The sequence below is a fragment of the Electrona antarctica genome (assembly GCF_951216825.1).
Source record: "Electrona antarctica genome assembly, chromosome: 6".
NCBI lineage: Eukaryota > Metazoa > Chordata > Actinopteri > Myctophiformes > Myctophidae > Electrona > Electrona antarctica.
The window spans coordinates 15343615-15361304 of record NC_136811.1 but is presented as its reverse complement, the minus strand read 5'-3'; the positions used below and the strand labels follow the sequence as shown (position 1 = coordinate 15361304).

Sequence of the window (17690 nt, the reverse complement as noted above, 5' to 3'; positions counted from 1 at the left end):
TGAATTTAGGTGTCGTTTTGTGATGTACATTCTGTTTTTGAGGGGCGCTAGCCCCTCCTATATACAGGTTTAATGTTTGTTTTTCGTTAAATAAACATTAAAAATACCATTGACAATGGACAGAGTTTGTTTGATTAAATGCCATTAACAAAAAGATGTTTTGTCTGTGTTTGTTTTACATCACCTAATCATAGCAACATGAGTTAGACTTTAATATATTAGCGCCCCTCACTTCACACGGGTGTGATTTTTTTAGATTCAAGTTTGGTTCATAAAACAGTTTATAGATATGTTATTGTTTATATAGTCACCCAAAAGTGTACCGTAATTGTGATGTATTATTATTAAACAATATATTTGAATACATTTTAACTGGGATGAAGCTGATGTTGGTATCTGTGGTATACCCTATGCTGTATGCCTGGTATATCATTCAAGGTTAAGTTATGTTCAGGGGTGTAGTGGGGGGACGGGGACGCGGGGGAGCGCCATCCCCCAACTTCTCTCAAGTCTAAAATATATGTTTTTTGCCAAAAATATGTTTTTGACTTTTATGGATACGATCAAGCATTGTAAACCCTGTTTCAATGTTTTAATAGTGTGTCTGTGCACGTTGCACACGTGCACGCAAATGAGCGTCCCCCCACTTCTAAAAGTAGCACTGGTTATGTTGTACTGTCATACCAGGCCTGATGGTTCATCATTTTAGGGGCAAGGCCACTTGGCCTTTGGCGTTTTGAGGACACAAAGGCCAAATGCCAGAGAAAGAAGGTGGCCATCAAATAAAACAATGATTTTAAGTCGATAATTTTGAGATGGGATTATTTTACATGCACACACTCCCTGCAGTAGGTATTTGTGTGAGGAAAAGGGTTACAGCCCCCATACCGGCAGGGAATACAACCTGACAGGATGCTCTCCATGGTGCGCTGAACAACCACCTGAGGATGCCCACTCTGAATCATTTCTGACTACGGAGACCAGGCCAGTGAGGCCACTATGGCCTCAGAGCATAGCATTCTTTTAGGGGCAAAAGGGGACGGCCATGAAATTATGCCGGCCCTGTGTCATGCGATTGAAAATCAGTTATTCCCTGCAACTGACACCTCTGTGCAACTAACGTGTAAATAAATACCGTACAAAGACAAATATAAGCAGACATAGAGATATGTAAACAGGAATAACAAGAGGAATAGCAAGCGAGATCATGAGAAATTCATAAAAGAAGAACGGTGACACATGAGTTTTGAGTAATGTTCTCAGAGACAGCAGCAGAGATAAAGACACACAGACAGATCTGGTTTGTATTAAATGTTCTAGATGTTTTTATTGGTGTTGGTTTCGTTTTTCTTTCACACACACATGTTCTACTAGTTGTCGTGTAACTGGAGGTTGTTGTTTATTGTATTTTTTTTTTTCACTTTATTATTATTTCTTTTAATCTCTTCACTCTCAGCCCCTAACTGCCATCTGAGTTGAAGTGACCCAGCCCAAGACTGCCGGCCCTTCACTGGTCTCCCCAACACACACATATACACGGAATGCAACACCTGGACTGGAACCCTGGACACATCAGACCTGGACCCAAAATAAAAGGGTCCGGATCCGGACCAGTATCCAGAGACTCCATGCAGGAACATCATCATCATTCTCATCATTCTCATCCTCATGGTCACACGCCACCACAGCACAGCAGGCTGACTGTAATCCTGTCACACCAACACGCAGTGAGTAGGTAGGAGCCTAAGAGCCTTGGTTTGCCGTCTCACGATCTCATGTTATAAACACAAGCTTAAAACCTGCTTTTGCGTCTACATATATATAGTGTATCTATATATATACATTGGCCTTGTTTCCTCTGAAAAATTCAGTGAAAAGAAGAATTGAAACCAAACAAAACAAAAAACAAAAAAACAAAGAGGGAGAGAGAGAGAGAGGGAGAGGGAGCGAGAGGCCGATCCCTCTGCTGTCTTACTGATGTGATTTGGATGTTTATCTTTGTTGTATATCACACAAAAAGCCTCTCTTTCTCTTTCTCTCTCTTTCACTCTCTCTCTCTCTATCTCGTTTTTTGACACGTCTCTTTTTTTTTTTTAGAATCATTTATTTATTGTTTCATTTAAATTCGGTATAGAATTATATAGTATTCCTAGAACACATGGACTGAGAGTCATAATGTTTTTTTTTTGTTTTTTTTTTCCAACTTGGAGGAGGGGGCGAGGGTGGGGGTGGGGGGGTGTACCGTAATATTTTGTAACAAGGACAATGGTTCACACAGTGCACACAAACGAGACAAACGGGAGGGGGGTGGGGGGGGGGAGGAGGGATGCGAGAGGAGAGGGAAGAGCTGGAGGCAGGGGGAGGAGGGGGGGGGGGGGGGGCAGGATGGGACACCATGGGGTGTGCTTTGTTTTAATGCCTAAATGAGGAGGGGGGGGGCAGGAAGCAGCTCTCACAAACCCCCCTCCCACCAGAGAGTAAATAAAAAAACAATTGCATACAGAACAAAAGAAAGACAAGTAAACCCATTCAAACAGCCCCCTCCCACCCGACCCCTATATATATATATATATATAAAAACAAAACAAAAAAACAACGTAGTCGCTGGAGAAAGAAATGTACAGTAAGGTGTGAGAGAGAGAGAGAGAGAGAGAAAAATAAGGTGAGGAAGGGAGATGACCGCCCCTCCTCTGCCCTCCCACGGAGAGGCGGCGAGCCCAGAGCAGGAGAGGAGGCTGGCGGTGGCTGGAGTGACGGTGAGTGTGATAGGATCCCTTTTTCATGAATTTGTATCTGTATGTGTGCGTGCGTGTGCGTGTGTGTGTGTGTGTGTGTGTGTGTGTGTGTGTGTGTGTGTGTGTGTGTGTGTGTGGTTGAAGGACAAGCCAAGGGTCGCCGGAAGGAAGGAAGAAAGGAAGGGGAACAGGGGGAGGGGGAGAGATAAGGGGGGGAGCTAGGATGGCCCTTTTTTGCAGAGCGTTGACACTCCCTTTGCACCATAGCTCATTCAAATCTACATACAAGAATATGCAGCTGCCGTTTGGTAAAGATATATCGTTTTTATGTACACAGCAGTGAGAGGACACATGCAAAGAGTATCATAGAGGGGGTGGGTGGGGGGGTGGAGTTGGCGGGGGGTGGGGGGGGGTGGGAGACGAGTCGATGTACGAAAGTGGTAAAGGTGCTTTTGCTGTTTTGTTTTATTAATCTTTGGGGCAGTCATGATGAAAATTGCTTGGAAGCAGTTGTCGTCTTTGGGAAGGGGGCGGGGTATCTGGAGGCGTGTCCTGTCGGGGACGGGGCGTTGAGGGCATTGGAGGTGGGTGGGGCTTAGGGCAGGGTGAAATAAGTGGAAGATGTAAGGGGTTTGAGTAAAGAAGCTCTCCTTCGATCAATAGTATGTCTCCCTTTCCACCCAACCTGTGGCAGGAGAGAGAGAGAGAGGGGGGGGGGGGGGGGGGGGAGAGAGACAGAGAGAGATAATGGTGAATTAATCTGGAATTCAAGGTTAGCTTTAGTTGTGCTGTTTAAGATTGAGACTGCTTTTCAAAAATGTCTGTATTGACAAAGAACAATTCTGTAATTTTGTTTTGACAAATTTGAACTGAAAACATTGCCATTCTAAAATGTTCTACTTTGATGAAGTATGTCTAATATCATATGTCTGAAATGTATGTCATCATCCCGGCCTATGATGTAATTAACCTTCACTAACCGACAAAGCATCCAAATGTGTGAAATTGTGTGCAGGAGACAAATTGAAGCTACCCTTGCAAAACCACTTGAACAAAATGTTGTGATGGTATTGCATGCAAGAGAGAGAGCGAGAGAGAGAGAGAGAAGTCATACATACCTCCAGGGTTCCGGCGGATGAGCAGTTTTCGAATTTCATCATAAACAAAGATCAATAAACTGTACGGCAATGCACATAACCACCAGGTAGGCCTGCAGACACGAGGAGAGACAAAGGCACCATTAGACACCGTTGCACTCAATGCACTGTGCAATTTGTGCATGACATTAATTGTTTATTTGAAATTTGTATTATTAGGAGAAATTAGGGAGACTCCTGCTAGAATTAGAAGTGTTCATTTCCCTGATGAAGGCTTAACCGCCTAAACATTAGATTCATATGTCTTAACCTGCTGCGTCCTAATAAAGTATTGGCCCTCTGGCTATTGGCGTGTGCGGCCACAGAGTCCACAGAGTCTTGTTTTTTCAAGTTCTCTCCTGTGGGCTGGCACCGCTAAAATAGGACTTTGGTGTGCCTTGCGCACAGAATTAGAAGTGTTGGCAGGCAGGTGTGATGTGATGATCCCATTCAGATATAGGCTACTAGTGTTAATCACCTGCCGATTGGACTGCTGTGATCACAGAGGCTTAGGTTATGATCTAAAAGTGCATTCAAATAGTTAGAACTCACTTTAGTGGGAACATCCTGAGCGCTATATCCATGCCTGGAGTGTAGGACAGGAAGGCAGCCAGAGCTGTCTCTTCAAACAGGCCAAAGATCAAGATCTTGTTCCTGGTGGATACAGAAGAAAACAAGCAGTCAGACACACTGTGCACAGATATACACTAGGTGGTGCTAGAGCACCTGCCCTTTGCCCTCTGGACAGCAATGTGCCCTTTAAAAAATAATGGTACAGTGTACACTGTACAGTATGTGGACCATGGTGACATTGACCAATTCCTGATTAAAAAGCTCCTAATATATTGCAGAAGGAGGAGAGGACATTGGAGAAGCACGGATATTTAAAGCCTTTTATTAGGTGCTAGTATACAGAACGATCTATGCGGTCTTCATCAGAGTCATGTCTCTGATGAAGTTCTGTATACTAGCACTACAATCTGAACGTAATAAAATACTATTTTAACCATTCTGCATGGTAGATTAGGTTAGATTACAATAAAACATTGTTATAATATAACTAGCACATCTGGAGTGATTGGAGGTGGTCCCCCTACTCTTACACTGAGAAATGTATAGACCCTGGTATCGGGTAGGCCACCTAAAGGCCTATTCATACCGAAATGGTTGTCATATTGTAGTTTTCGGTGGTCACCTTATCACTTAAAACTGGACTATGAATAGACCTTAATGGTTTACAAGTAGTACAAGTAGTAGACTAGGGCAGGGGTTCTCAACGTTTTTGGCCGGGGACCCCCGGAAATGCTTTGGCAACGTCTCGGGACCCCCGCCCCGCCCCCTCCCGACCCCCAATATAAATTGACTGCTACAATAACCTTAAACCATTTTGGGCGGGAACCCCTTTTGGTGTTTTAAGCATTGTTATAATTTAGCTATTGAAAAATAGCAGATCTACAAGCTCATAGCGCGCCACCGAGTGGCGCGCTATGAACTTGTAGATCTGCTATTTTTTTTAAATCGTGAAAATAAATATATATAAATTAAAACCCCCCCAAAATAATTTGGCGACCCCCCGAAGGGTCGCGACCCACGGGTTGAGAACCCCTGGACTAGGGTTTGAAATCCTGGGCAGGACATGAAAGTTACAGATTGCGGCATTGGATGTAAAAGCCAACAAGGTACAACAGGCGTGCTCTGACTCACTTCATGCCCTGCTGGAACACAGAGTTACGCCTGGTCTTACAGACGATCAGATCGGCCCACTGGACCACCACGATGCTGACGAAGAACGCTGTGTGGCAGGTGAACTCCACGATCTTTCTCTGTTCATATGTCTGGAGGCCAGGGGGGAGGGAGGGAGGGAGGGAGGGGGGGGGGGGGAGGGAACAAAGGATGAATAACAATGCAAACATACAGCATAGTAGTATACTGTATAGATGTCTGTGCGCTTCAACAGCAAAAAACACCAGAGGGGACCATGTAACTCTGAGAGTGTGAAAATGCAACGGTGATTCTACTGTGTAGCCTATTGACTATAGTGATTCACACAGCGGGCATTTTGGTCTCACATAATACTTGTGTGTTGGGAAAAGTGGGGTGGCATTTCATTAACTTAATAGCAAAATGCCCGCTGTGTGATTAATGGTGAATGCCTGCTATGCACAAAGACAAATGGTATGGTACGGTTCAGCAGGGCTTCTCAAACGTTTATATATCACAACTCCATTTTATGGGGGTAGTTTCACTGTTCAAGGATCAACCAGGTAGTTTTGGTGTCTTCACTATTGATTTATAATGACATTTCAAAGTTGTAGCACACATTGGTAGTCTTGAATAAGAATATTTAATAGAAAATGCATTTACAATATTCCTGATGATATTGTGTCGCTTCATCATTGTCTAAAAGCTATGGAAAAGTGTTTCTGTATACATTTGTAAATGGATTGCATGGATTTCATCATAAATGGAGGCATATAGAGTATACGCGGTCATCCCTATGTTCCCCAGGTTCTATGTTCCCCACTTACCTTAGAGTTTAGGGTTAAGTACAGAACAAATAATGTTTGTTTTTGCCATCTTTGTTGAAGAGTCTGAGCAGTTTATCTTATGCCAGTGTTAATTTTTAGTTGGCTAAGACTAGATAGTTTAAGTAGCCTAGGCAGGCCTAAAGTTTAATGGATTGTTCAAAGACTGAGCTTAAATCAGAATTTGCTACTAAAAGTAACACTAAGACTAAGTTGCTAAAATACTTTTACTCTTACTAGAATTACTCAAATTACTAGGTTAGGTTTCTGGTTTAGGTTTATTCTAAGTGGGGAACAAAGAACCTTTTTTGCATGGGGACATAGAACCTGGGGAACATGGGTACTCAGCCTTGTAATGCATCAGAACAGGATATATGCTTTCAAAAAACAATTAAAACAGACTTAATGGGAAGAATACATTTGTCTTTTGTTTTTGACTTCTGCGGTACGGTACGCTATGGTATGGTGTGGTATGGTATGGTGCGCTATGGTATGGTGTAGTATGGTATGGTACACAATACACATACCCATTGCTGTCCATAGCTGTCTTCTAGGTCGTTGCAGGTGCGGTCGTCCCAGTTCAGCCTGATGCCTACTAGAATAGATGGCAGGAAGCCATTTTCTGCCAAGATCACAAAGTACGCAAAAAAGCCTCCCAGAGCCTGGATCATACCTGGACACACACAAAGGTTGACATTGTACATGAACCAGTTTAACAATGTAAATTGCCTATAGCTTTTTGTTTTTCCCCAGACTCTTTGCGACACATTTCTCATTGATTGCTAATGCTATTCCTCATGATATATTACATGTGTAATGTCTATGTTTCTTTTTCATATAACATCTATACACTCCACTACTGCACTATATAATTGTACACTGCGTGTATTGTTGTTATGTACTTCCCAACCTTTTTATACTGTACCACCTCAGAAAATATTTGGCTCTCCAAGTACCATAATAATTAATAACTGATGTTAAAATACAGGAGCGTACGTATACCTTTTTGTCCCATTTCTAAGCCAACAAAGCTGCTGCTCTGACAAAACTCTGTCTCATCACTAATCAGCACAACTGATGATTTTTCTAATGGGATTAATCCGTTCTCAAATCTTCTATTAACGGCTAGGTGTGCTGTGCTGTCATGCTCATTTCAGCACGGCTGGATAGCCTATTTCAACCAATTGCTTGGTCAGAAGAACTACCTGTAGTAATATAAATATTTCATTCCACTTTTGTCTTTTTTCTCCTTTTTTGGGCGACTCCTCTGTGTACCACCAGAGGGGGCTCAAGTACCACCAGCGGTACTAGAAACAGTGGTTGGGGAACCTCTGCACTTACCAATCTGTCCATAGGCAATGCTGATCAGCCTCTCGTTCACCAGCTTGTCCCTGGCTGGGTTCCTGGGCTGACGCTTCATGATGTCACTCTCAGCTGCCTCATAGGCCAGAGAGATGGCTGGGACCTGGAGAAGGCAGGAAGAATTAACATCTTATTCTAGTCTTGTATGACGTGTGTGACAAATTGACAATGACATGATAGAAGGGCAATGTAGAGGAATAGGATCATTTATACTATGAAGTCTGAGATGCCATGGGTCTGGAAACAGCATGAAGTAAAAACAGTATTTTTTAGATGTTTTGAGCTGATCCTTTTCTGTTATTATTTCCCCCCCTTTTAAATTGATTATCCATGCATGAAACACTGAGTGTCATTATGTTCGATAGACATTTTCTGAATATTTCAGTATTCTGTGAACTTCAATAAAAAGACTAAACTGAGTTAATTGTCTGTGTTTGATGCATAAAACATGTTGTACTACTATATATTGTATTGTTTACTATGTAAACGTGGGCCTGTAAAGCCCCCTGGGACTGTATAGCAGTGATTAGGGGCTGTACAAGTAAAGTACAATGTGACATGCAGGTACTGTATGAGTGTGTGAGCGGTTGTCTCACCATGTCCGTTCCCAGGTCGATACAGAGGATGGTGATGGTGCCCAGGGGCAGGGGGATGTTGATCATGATGAAGAACAGGAAGGGGGTGATCTCTGGGATGTTGCTGGTCAGGGTGTAGGCGATGGACTTCTTCAGGTTGTCAAAGATCAGACGACCTGCAGACAGGAGAGAGCACCAATCAGATCCTCGACTCTGTTATTCCACTTATTCTGAAGCCTCATCTTGCCTCATGTCCACCTTCTATTCTTTGGCCTACTGTCTTCACCTGGCCTGTGGAGGATTGTCGGAACCTTGCACTTGCCAATATTGATTGCTGATTATTACGACTAATAGTGATCTACGAACAAGTGATTCTTCCGTCTCACAGAATCTTCACATACATCTCTCCATGTAGAAAACAAAATGCCTACCTCTTTTCTCATCAATCCATTTATTTCTTTGCCTGTGCCTCTCTCTCTCTCTCTCTCTCTCTCTCTCTCTCTCTCTCTCTCTCTCTCTCTCTCTCTGTGTGTGTGTGTCTCTGTGTTTTTCTGTTGCTCACCCTCTTCCACTCCTGTGACAATAGAGGCAAAGTTGTCATCGAGCAGGATCATGTCAGCAGCCTGTTTGGACACATCGGAGCCAGAGATTCCCATGGCTACACCGATGTCAGCCTTCTTCAGGGCAGGGGAGTCATTCACACCATCACCTGTCACAGCCACGATAGCACCCTGAGTGACAGAGAGAGAGAGAGAGAGAAGGGAGAGGAGTCAGTGAGACAATGAGCATGTCTGTCACTGCCTTGCTCTTATCAGTGGGAGGCAGCCGGGAGACACCCTTTCACTTTTAATTTAGCTTGTGTAAAATTATAAGTAATTAAAAAGCAAAGCACACAATCCACTACACTTTTTTTGTTTTGTTTACAAAGCTTTGCATGATTGCAAGATGAAGACAATAAGGCAAGAGAATTCAACGTGAAAATATGTGTAGCTTGGAGGCAGAGGCCCAGACTAGTATTGATGTGCGCGACAACAAGTGAAAGATTATTCCAAGTGTGATTTACTCGATACGTTTACCTAAACATAGGTAAAATATAGATGTTGCTTATACTGTGAGATGCATTCCATTAAAACGGTGCGTACCATTCGCTGGCAGCCCTCTACGATGATGAGCTTCTGCTGTGGGGAAGTCCTGGCGAACACGATCTCTGTGTGGTTCCTCAGGATGTCATCCATCTGGTCCTGGGACAGCTCCTTCAGGTCGGTACCGTGGATCACACATGCCTTGGCATCCCTGCACACACAAACAATTCCGGTTTGACATTAGTAGTGAACACTGACTGTCCCATAATGCCATATGCGCACGTGCGTGCATGCGTGCGTACGTGCATGCGTGCGCATGTGTGAGTGAGTGCCTCTAACCTGGGGTTGACCTGGCTGACAGGAATGTTGAGACGGGCAGCGATGTCCTCCACTGTCTCATTGCCCTCGGAGATGATGCCCACCCCTTTGGCAATGGCCTTGGCTGTGATTGGATGATCACCAGTGACCATGATTACCTAAAACATGGGTTATAAATGTCAAAGAACATGGCTAGGATTTGGGTTTCTTAACAGAGTAACCAACCTCTGTCATAGCAATGCATTTGCAGCCATTTAATGGACAACAGCCGTTACCGCTCTTGTCAATTACTAACACAATCAAATCAAATCATCCTAACCTTGATACCAGCAGATCGGCATTTGCCCACAGCGTCTGGAACGGCAGCACGGGGAGGGTCGATCATGGACATGAGGCCGATGAAGCACAAGTTGTCTGTCTGGAAGTTCACGTCGTCCGTGTCGAAGGCAAAGCCCTTGGGGTATTGGTCCTCTGGCATCATCAGGTGGCACATGCCTGCAGGGAAACAGGGGTGGAGAGAGGTCTGAGTTACAGCCTCGCTCTGATTCAAGATGCCCACGTGACATGTGTTAGTTGCACACACAAGTGTCGTGCACTGGGAATAGCAGTATCTCCTGAGCGGTGTTGCATTGCTGATTTTATCTTTTAATGCACACAGGTGTGGCAGTCGGCAGCCTTCATAAATGTTTTTGAGGTACGAAATGGACGGTTGTTTGTAATCGATGCAACCGAGCCGAGAGCATGGAAACAAATCCAGAACTCGTGAAATATCTTTCACCGCACACCATGGTTCGCTTAGTTCTTGTAGTCAAAAAGAGCCACATATGCCACTCTCTCTCTCTCTCACCACCGCCCCCCCCCCCCCCCCCCCCTCCACTACTGATTCATTGCTCTGCCCTCACCCCCCACCACCACCACCACCAACATCACTGATTCATTGCTTTTTATGTATTTGATGCTTTCTTTTATGTATTTGATGTATTACCATGACTTTTGTTCCTGCTTACTGTACATTGCTCTGGATTAAGAGCGTCTGCTAAATGCCTAAATTGTAAATGGCTCTGCCCTCACCCAGGACTCTGTCCCCACCCACCACCACCGATTCATGGCTCTGCCCTCACCCAGCACTCGCTCTCCCAGTCCTCCCAGCTCCATGTATGCACTCTGGAAGGCCTCCTTCAGTTCCTCGTCCATGGGCTGCTCTTTGCCCTGCAGCAGGATGGTGCTGCAGCGGTCCAGGATCCTCTCTGGCGCCCCCTTCATCACCAGCAGGTAGCGGTTGTCGTTGAGGTCCTCGGTCTCGTGCACTGAGAGCTGTGGGCGGAGGGAAGTGACCAGGGAAAGCAAAAGTTAGAGTTACATGGTAGAGGGACACGAGGCATTGATTCATTGATTGACTGAACATGTTATTAACAGTTTGTAGAATGGGTACAGTTCAACGAAAGTACAGGTCAATACAAAATCTGCTAAGATACATCAGGGTCCTCCATTTTCAATTCAGAACATTTAAAGACATACAGATAGATAACTCTTCATGTGACCACCGCGACAAAACGTTTGTCTCCTGTCCAAAATGCAAGAATAAATGACTGAAATGTCTTGGTGTGTGCGACCCATTACCGTTATTTATATGATAAGACATACAGATATACACTTCTATGCAAAAATAGAAAATAAGGGAAAACATGTACAGTATAGAAAAATGGGGGGGGGGGGGGGGGGCCTTTGGTTGCTTTTCTCAAGAGTACCTCATTGATTGATTAATCGATTGATTAATTGATTGATTGATTGATTGATTGATAGTTTTAATACTTTGTTAACACGATTAATTACAGTGCAGGCAGTTCAGTCAAAGCCTCAAAGGTTATGCTAAAAGAATAAAACAAAAGGCCCCAAAGGCTTATTGTTTGGATAGTGGTCCATTGTACTCACCCCCATATTCCTTATATAACTTATTGTTTGGATAGTGGTCCATTGTACTCACCCCCATATTCCTTATATAACTTATTGTTTGGATAGTGGTCCATTGTACTCACCCCATATTCCTTATATAACTTATTGTTTGGATAGTGGTCCATTGTACTCACCCCCATATTCCTTATATAACTTATTGTTTGGATAGTGGTCCATTGTACTCACCCCCATATTCCTTATATAACTTATTGTTTGGATAGTGGTCCATTGTACTCACCCCCATATTCCTTATATAACTTATTGTTTGGATAGTGGTCCATTGTACTCACCCCCATATTCCTTATATAACTTATTGTTTGGATAGTGGTCCATTGTACTCACCCCCATATTCCTTATATAACTTATTGTTTGGATAGTGGTCCATTGTACTCACCCCCATATTCCTTATATAACTTATTGTTTGGATAGTGGTCCATTGTACTCACCCCCATATTCCTTATATAACTTATTGTTTGGATAGTGGTCCATTGTACTCACCCCCATATTCCTTATATAACTTATAGTTTGGATAGTGGTCCATTGTACTCACCCCCATATTCCTTATATAACTTATTGTTTGGATAGTGGTCCATTGTACTCACCCCCATATTCCTTATATAACTTATTGTTTGGATAGTGGTCCATTGTACTCACCCCCATATTCCTTATATAACTTATTGTTTGGATAGTGGTCCATTGTACTCACCCCCATATTCCTTATATAACTTATTGTTTGGATAGTGGTCCATTGTACTCACCCCCATATTCCTTATATAACTTATTGTTTGGATAGTGGTCCATTGTACTCACCCCCATATTCCTTATATAACTTATTGTTTGGATAGTGGTCCATTGTACTCACCCCCATATTCCGGGGGTCTATATTGGTACCCTCCTGATTTCCCTCCACATTAAATATCTTTGCCGAAAACAGTCGATTTACAAGTGTGTGTGTGTTCAAGGTTCAAGGTTACTTTATTTTGTCTCCCGGGGGAGAAATTTGTCTTGGACAAATCTGTGTGTGCTTGTGTGTGTGTGTGTGTGTGTGTGTGTGTGTGTGTGTGTGTGTGTGTGTGTGTGTGTGTGTGTGTGTGTGTGTGTGCGTGTGTGTGTGCGTGTGCGTGTGCGTGTGGGCGTGCGCGTGCGACCGTGCGTGTGTGTGTGACTGTGTATGACACTGACCTGATATTTATTGGTGGAGTTGAAGGGGATCTCAGCGACCTTCTTGTTCCTGTCCCTCATGGCTCTGACGGAGCCGCAGCACAATTCACAGCACTTGAGCAGGGCAGTCTCTGAGGCGTCGCCGGCCACGTCTCTCTTCAGCACGGGCAGGCCGTCCTGGCCGCCCTTGAACTGGGCGCGGTTACACAGGCCAGCGACGCGGGCCAGAGCCACCCATGTGGCAGAGGTCTTGTCGAAGGAGGCGCCTGGACACAGAAGAGGACATGTGTTTAATTTATTTATTTATGTTAGTGTTTCTAAACACTTCCCCCCCAGAGAAGTATATTTCTTTAATGGGGACGCTGAGATGCTCTTGGGGTTGAGGGGGGGGAGGGTAGCAGATCTATAAGCAGATCTAGCTCACAATGTGTCTGCATGTTTTGCACAGCAGGGGAGAAGCTCTGTCCCCAGGCTATACGGGCCTCCACTCACCAGACTGGTCCTCGGTGGTGTCAGCCTCATGGATCTGGTTGTCGAACCACATGTGGGCCACGGTCATCCTGTTCTGGGTCAGGGTGCCTGTCTTGTCGGAGCAGATGGTGGAGGTGGAACCCAGAGTCTCGACGGCCTCCAGATTCTTTACCAGGCAGTTCTTCTTGGCCATGCGCTTGGCGGTCAGGGTCAGACACACCTGGAGCACAGGAGAACACACTCGTTTAGATTGCATTAAAATACACAGCGCAGAACGGAATCCCTTTGCTTGCACACATGGACGCATAATTAGACACTAAAGAATGTCTTACGCAAATATGCAGGGACTGTAGGACGGTGGCTCTGAGATTAAGAATTTACAAAATGTGAGGGTAGTAGGTTCCGTAGCCTATAGTGCATGTCGAACTGGGGGTCTTTGAAATTAAAATGGTGGAGAATCACTGCTAGAGGGGTAAAAACCTTCTCTTATGCGTGTCCTCTTTTCAAATGTGGGTCTGCGGGCTAATAAGTATCAATTTGGGAGTCCTTGACATGAAGAAGTTTGAGAACCATGCACAGTTTAAGTTCTCAGAGCGTGCAAGTACTGCGACCGGCTGGGTATGTCAGTGTTGTCCACCGGCCAATAAGGGACCACCTGGGGTATGTCGGGTAAGAATGGTGGTCCCTTATTGGCTGTTGATGGTGATGTAACTAAGGTATGTTTCAAGGTTGGTATGAGGTCAATAACAGGTCTAAACGATTTTGAACAGTAGTTGTAATACATTAGTTAGTAGCAGTATACTTGCGCACTCTGCTTGTGCACAAGCAGGCCATGCATGGCCTACTTGTGTGCAAGGCGCAAGTTGGCATCTGGAGAGAGTGCATTTCTAGTTCTCTCCTATATAATACATATACTCACAGTGACAGTAGCCAGCAGCCCCTCGGGCACGTTGGCCACAATGATACCGATGAGGAAGATGCAGGCCTCCAGCCAGGTGTAGCCCAGGAACAGGGCCAGGACGAAGAAGGTCATGCCCAGGAAGATGGCCACAGCCGTGATGATGTGGATGAAGTGCTCGATCTCCTTGGCGATGGGGGTCTTGCCGGACTCCAGGCTGGTGGTCAGGGTGGCGATGCGGCCCATCACGGTGCGGTCTCCGGTGCAGATGACGATGCCACGCGCCGTGCCTGAGGGGCGTTGGAATGAGATAGGCAGGGGGCGTGAGGACTCTAAAAATGTCTTCTACATTCTGACAGTTTTCTGAAAAAGCTATGTTTCTATGTCAGTCGTTCTTCAATTTTTCAAAAATAGCAGACCTACAAGCTCGTACCTATGAGCTTGTAGATCTGCTACTTTTCAATAGCTAAAGCATAACATAATGCTAACACCAAAAGGGGTTCCCGCCCAAAATGGGTTAATGTGTGCTCTTTGGTTTTTTTGAGGGGTTCTATCCCCTCCAACGTCTGACTTTCGGAAATATATATGACAGTCAGTCATATGGCAGCCAAGTCTATGGACTTTTAATGACGTAAAAAAGAAAAAAATAACCCCATGTGACGTCATGTGGCGGCCAAGTCTATGGACTTTCTATTGTTTGCTTAGAGCACTTTAAACTAAACATAGAGTACACATAGATGCGCTCCTCACTTCACAAAAGTGTGATTTTTTTATTTCAGTGATTGACCGTTATTGTGTTTATTGACCAAATTCGCATTGGTGACCATTTTGTTCTTACTTCATACTCGTACTCCATAGTATTCACCATATTCACACGGCGGCCATTTTGCTATTAAATTAATGACATTTCTTCTCAACCCGCACATATGACGTGAGAGCAAAATGGCCGCTGTGTGAATATGGAGTCAGAACTTCATACATACATACATCATAGCATGAAGTAGGAACAAAATGGCCAGCAGTGTGTTGCCACGCACGAGTGACCTAACATTTTAAACCATACTTATTTGAGTACTTTACACCACTGCACACTTTAGTGGTCACCATACCTTCCACACAGTTGGTAGAGAAGAAAGCCACGTTGCGGGTCTCCAGAGGGTTGTCATGGGTACAGTCAGGTGACCTATTCTGGGGTTCTGATTCGCCTGTCAATGAGGAGTTATCCACCTATTGGGATGAGGCAAAAACAATGTGCGTGAGAGTCAGGGTATAAACGTCAGTGTGTCTACGTTTGTGTGCATATCTCACGTGTGCGTATGCGTGTGCGTGTGTGTGTGTGTGTGTGTGTGTGTGTGTGTAGGCCCACCTTGCAGCCGTGAGCAGACACCACCCTGATGTCAGCAGGGATCCTGTCTCCTCCCTTCACCTCTATCAGGTCTCCGCCCACAACCTCCTCGGCGTTAATCTGTACCTTCTCCCCCTCACGGATCACCAACGCTTGCTGCAGTAACACAGGGAGCAGTGGTTAAAAGTGCACCCACACATACACACGCAGATCTATTGAGTCAGCTTCCGTTTCTGTGAATCAATAGGACACGTTATAGTCATAACTCACTACGGGTCCATTTGGACGACACTATCTTGTGCTGCGCTGCCTTATGGCTAATCCTTTTAGGATTTTACTGTGTCGTAAAGTCTTGTGGTTTTGGAGAATAACACTTTGGACCACTCTGGCAGACGATATACAGAAGGATTAAATGCACTTGTCAAATTCAATTATCGAAACGATGAATTGCCAGAAACAGGATTTCTAGTAAAAAGTGTGTAATACAAAATTCGATTGTGATGTGGATAATGGCTGATTTAAGCAGTCACATCTGGTCAGATACATGGTACGAACACGTTTATTGTGGAGAGGGCAAGATGCGGTACAAGCCAGAGCACATATAACTGTGTTGTCATGACAGATGCTCTCTCTTGAGAGTGTATGTGGAAGGCTAAAGCCCGATTTATACTTTGCTGAAAATAGAAGACCTACAAGCTCATACCGCGCCAATGCACATCCGCAACGTGTTGTGAGGTCTTCTATGTTCGGCACGCAACGGAGCACAAGTTAGCCTTAGTTTGAAGGCACAGTTACACACGCATGGGTTCAGAATAAGAAGTATGTACCTGAGGCACCATGTTCTTGAAAGACTCCATGATTTTGGAGCTCTTGGCCTCCTGGAAGTATGAGAAGCACCCGGTGATGACGACGACAGCTGTGAGCACAATACCTAGATACAACTGCAGAGAGAGAGAGAGAGAGAGAGAGAGAGAGAGAGAGAGAGAGAGAGAGAGAGAGAGAGAGAGATACACCCAAAGTGAGTTTGAAAACATGAACAAAGCAACGACAAATAACTCCCATACCTAGTGGGAGAAATACAACAATGAAAACAGGGAACAACCCTAAGGACTACTAACAATTGGGTTTCCTGCACTATCTGTACTGAGTGGACCTCTGACATAGACCAGAGCCCTAGAAGAGAGTGGCGACACGCTTTGATCTCGCCACAAAGCGGGGCGCTATGGGCTATAGTTCCAAACATTGTAACTATCCCACTGAGATAGAATGAGCACTTCCGCATTCCATTGTTACAACAGGAGTCAACGCTAGTGTCGTCACTCTCATACTAGATCCCGCTGACATAGACTCACTACAAATATAAACAGAGCTGCTACTGTACTATTTTTGTAATCTTTTAAAGATTTGTTTTTGGCTTTTCTGCCTTTATTGATAGTTATTGATAGAAGAGAAGATTGACAGGAAAGAGGGAGAGAGAAGGGGAGAGACATGCAGCAAAGGTCGTCATGAACGGGACTCGAACACGTCAGAGCCTATATGTGGCATGCGCCTGGACCACTAGGCCACCGGGCGCCCGCTACTGTACCTTTTAACCACATTTTAAATCTGAGGCTTTTTTCTATACTTTTCTATAGTTTCGGGGGAAAATGCTAAATTGTTCCAAAAGTGACTGCACAATCAAATCAGTGTAAAAACAATAAATGATATGTCTACGTATAGTGTATGCGTGCGTGCGTGCGTGCGTGCGTGTTTAACATGCGCGCTCACATTGTCTCCTGCAGGTTCATCTTCAGTAGCAGCCTGGATGGCGTAAGCCAGGAAGCAGAGGATGGCGCCGGTCCACAGCAGCATGGAGAAGCCACCAAACAGCTGGCGACAGAACTTGACCCACTCGGGGGTTGTGGGGGCTGGGGTGAGAGCGTTGGGGCCGTCCCTGATCAAGAACTCTGCTGCCTTGGCCGCGGTCAGACCCTGGAACCAGGAATGGAGGGAGACTTTGTAGTTCATATTTACTTACATCAGTGGTTCCCAAACTTTTTCATGTCAAGGACCCCCAAATTGACACTAATTAGCTTGCGGACCCCCATTTGAAAAGATATGCCAGGGACTCCCATAAGAGAAGATTCTCA

At 44.7% G+C, this 17690-nt stretch overlaps 1 protein-coding gene across 2 annotated transcripts in view; it reads right to left on the bottom strand.

Moving 5' to 3' along the window:
- Positions 1–1301: 1301 nt before the first annotated feature.
- atp1a3b (ATPase Na+/K+ transporting subunit alpha 3b) overlaps positions 1302–17690 on the bottom strand; it is a 35429-nt gene continuing 19040 nt past the window's right edge. For both annotated transcript variants that reach the window (XM_079504573.1, XM_079504574.1), the window contains 19 exons: positions 17329–17532; positions 16389–16502; positions 15583–15717; positions 15326–15443; positions 14238–14506; positions 13340–13538; positions 12869–13113; positions 10855–11047; positions 10053–10228; positions 9755–9891; positions 9476–9626; positions 8896–9064; positions 8355–8509; positions 7738–7861; positions 6924–7069; positions 5576–5706; positions 4424–4525; positions 3854–3945; positions 1302–3420 (listed from right to left, as the gene is read on the bottom strand). In XM_079504573.1, the coding sequence (XP_079360699.1) occupies positions 3392–3420; positions 3854–3945; positions 4424–4525; positions 5576–5706; positions 6924–7069; positions 7738–7861; positions 8355–8509; positions 8896–9064; positions 9476–9626; positions 9755–9891; positions 10053–10228; positions 10855–11047; positions 12869–13113; positions 13340–13538; positions 14238–14506; positions 15326–15443; positions 15583–15717; positions 16389–16502; positions 17329–17532 (2889 nt within the window). In that variant the 3' untranslated portion in view covers positions 1302–3391. The remainder of the gene's footprint in view (positions 3421–3853; positions 3946–4423; positions 4526–5575; positions 5707–6923; positions 7070–7737; positions 7862–8354; positions 8510–8895; positions 9065–9475; positions 9627–9754; positions 9892–10052; positions 10229–10854; positions 11048–12868; positions 13114–13339; positions 13539–14237; positions 14507–15325; positions 15444–15582; positions 15718–16388; positions 16503–17328; positions 17533–17690) is intronic.